This window comes from Calidris pugnax, unplaced genomic scaffold, assembly GCF_001431845.1.
Source record: "Calidris pugnax isolate Ruff unplaced genomic scaffold, ASM143184v1 C14703120, whole genome shotgun sequence".
NCBI classification, from domain to species: Eukaryota; Metazoa; Chordata; class Aves; order Charadriiformes; family Scolopacidae; genus Calidris; species Calidris pugnax.
This window is the reverse complement of record NW_015093500.1, coordinates 1-1175: the sequence shown is the minus strand read 5'-3', so window position 1 is coordinate 1175 and position 1175 is coordinate 1. Positions and strand designations below refer to the sequence as shown.

The 1175-nt window shown below is 66.1% G+C and overlaps 1 protein-coding gene across 1 annotated transcript; it reads left to right on the top strand.

Annotated features, from left to right (window-relative positions):
• Nucleotides 1–11: 11 nt before the first annotated feature.
• Nucleotides 12–1168, top strand: LOC106900695 (complement C1q tumor necrosis factor-related protein 1-like; the record flags this gene model as incomplete). The annotated part of the gene is made up of 3 exons (XM_014962843.1): nt 12–189; nt 310–455; nt 767–1168. Coding segments are annotated over exons 1-3 (697 nt in total), but the record flags the coding sequence as incomplete, so codon positions are not given.
• Between the last annotated feature and the right edge of the window lie 7 nt (nt 1169–1175).

Sequence of the window (1175 nt, the reverse complement as noted above, 5' to 3'; positions counted from 1 at the left end):
CCTCAGCCATCCCTGGCATCTCGCAGGGCCCTGCCACAGCATGGAGGGGCTTCGGGCACTGGGTGTCCTGCTGCTGTCCTGCCTGCTGCTGCCCTCACCCGCGGGCACCCAGACCAGCCCCAGCCCCAACCCTGACCAGCGTTTGGTGACAGACCCCGAGGAGGCACCATCCCATCACCACGCAGCCAGGTGAGGGGACCCCGGGGCCGGGGTGTTTCACAGTGGGGGCCGGGGCAGCCCTGGCACTGCAAAGGGCCCCGGCCCCCACCCGTAGCTCCCTGTTGCGCTTTGCTTTTTTGCCCTCCCCAGTGCCACGCGGGAGCAGAAGCCCGACGGTGCCCAGGAGGGGCTGCCCCCCCGGCCCCGCTGCGTCCGCTGCTGTGAGCCGCCCGACCAGCACTTCTCCTACCCCCGCTACCAGCCCCTGCCCCAGATCAACATGACCATCCTGAAAGGTGAGGACCGGTGGGACCCCGCGCTGCTGGCTCTCTGTGCTCCCAGTGTCACACAAACTGGGAGCGAGAAGCTGGGGCTGGTGCCTGTGGTCCAGTGCCCTGCACAGGCAGAGGGAGGGTGGGCAGGGGACACACCGGGCCACCGGGTACCCTGCTCTGGTGGCCTCTTTGCAGGCAGCAGCAGCAGAGCCCAGGGAGGGGGCATCCCTGCTCTCTCCATCCCTTTCTGTTGAGTCAAGGGGCTTCCAGGGCAACGGGTTTAGAGATGGCACCCACTTCTGATCGTGGAACCGGCCTCTTGCTTTGCCCAGGAGAAAAGGGGGACCGCGGCGAGCGAGGCATGCAGGGCAAGTACGGCAAGACAGGGGTGGCCGGCAGCAGGGGCCACGCGGGTCCCAAGGGCCAGAAGGGCAGCGTGGGCGCCCCGGGGGAGCGCTGCAAGAGCCACTACGCCGCCTTCTCGGTGGGCCGCAAGAAACCCCTGCACAGCAACGACTACTACCAGCCCCTCATCTTCGACACGGAGTTCGTCAACCTCTACGACCACTTCAACATGTTCACGGGCAAGTTCTACTGCTACGTCCCCGGGATCTACTACTTCAGCCTCAACGTGCACACCTGGAACCAGAAGGAGACGTACCTGCACATCATGCGTAACGGGGCGGAGGTGGTGATCCTCTACGCCCAGGTGAGCGACCGCAGCATCATGCAGAGCCAGAG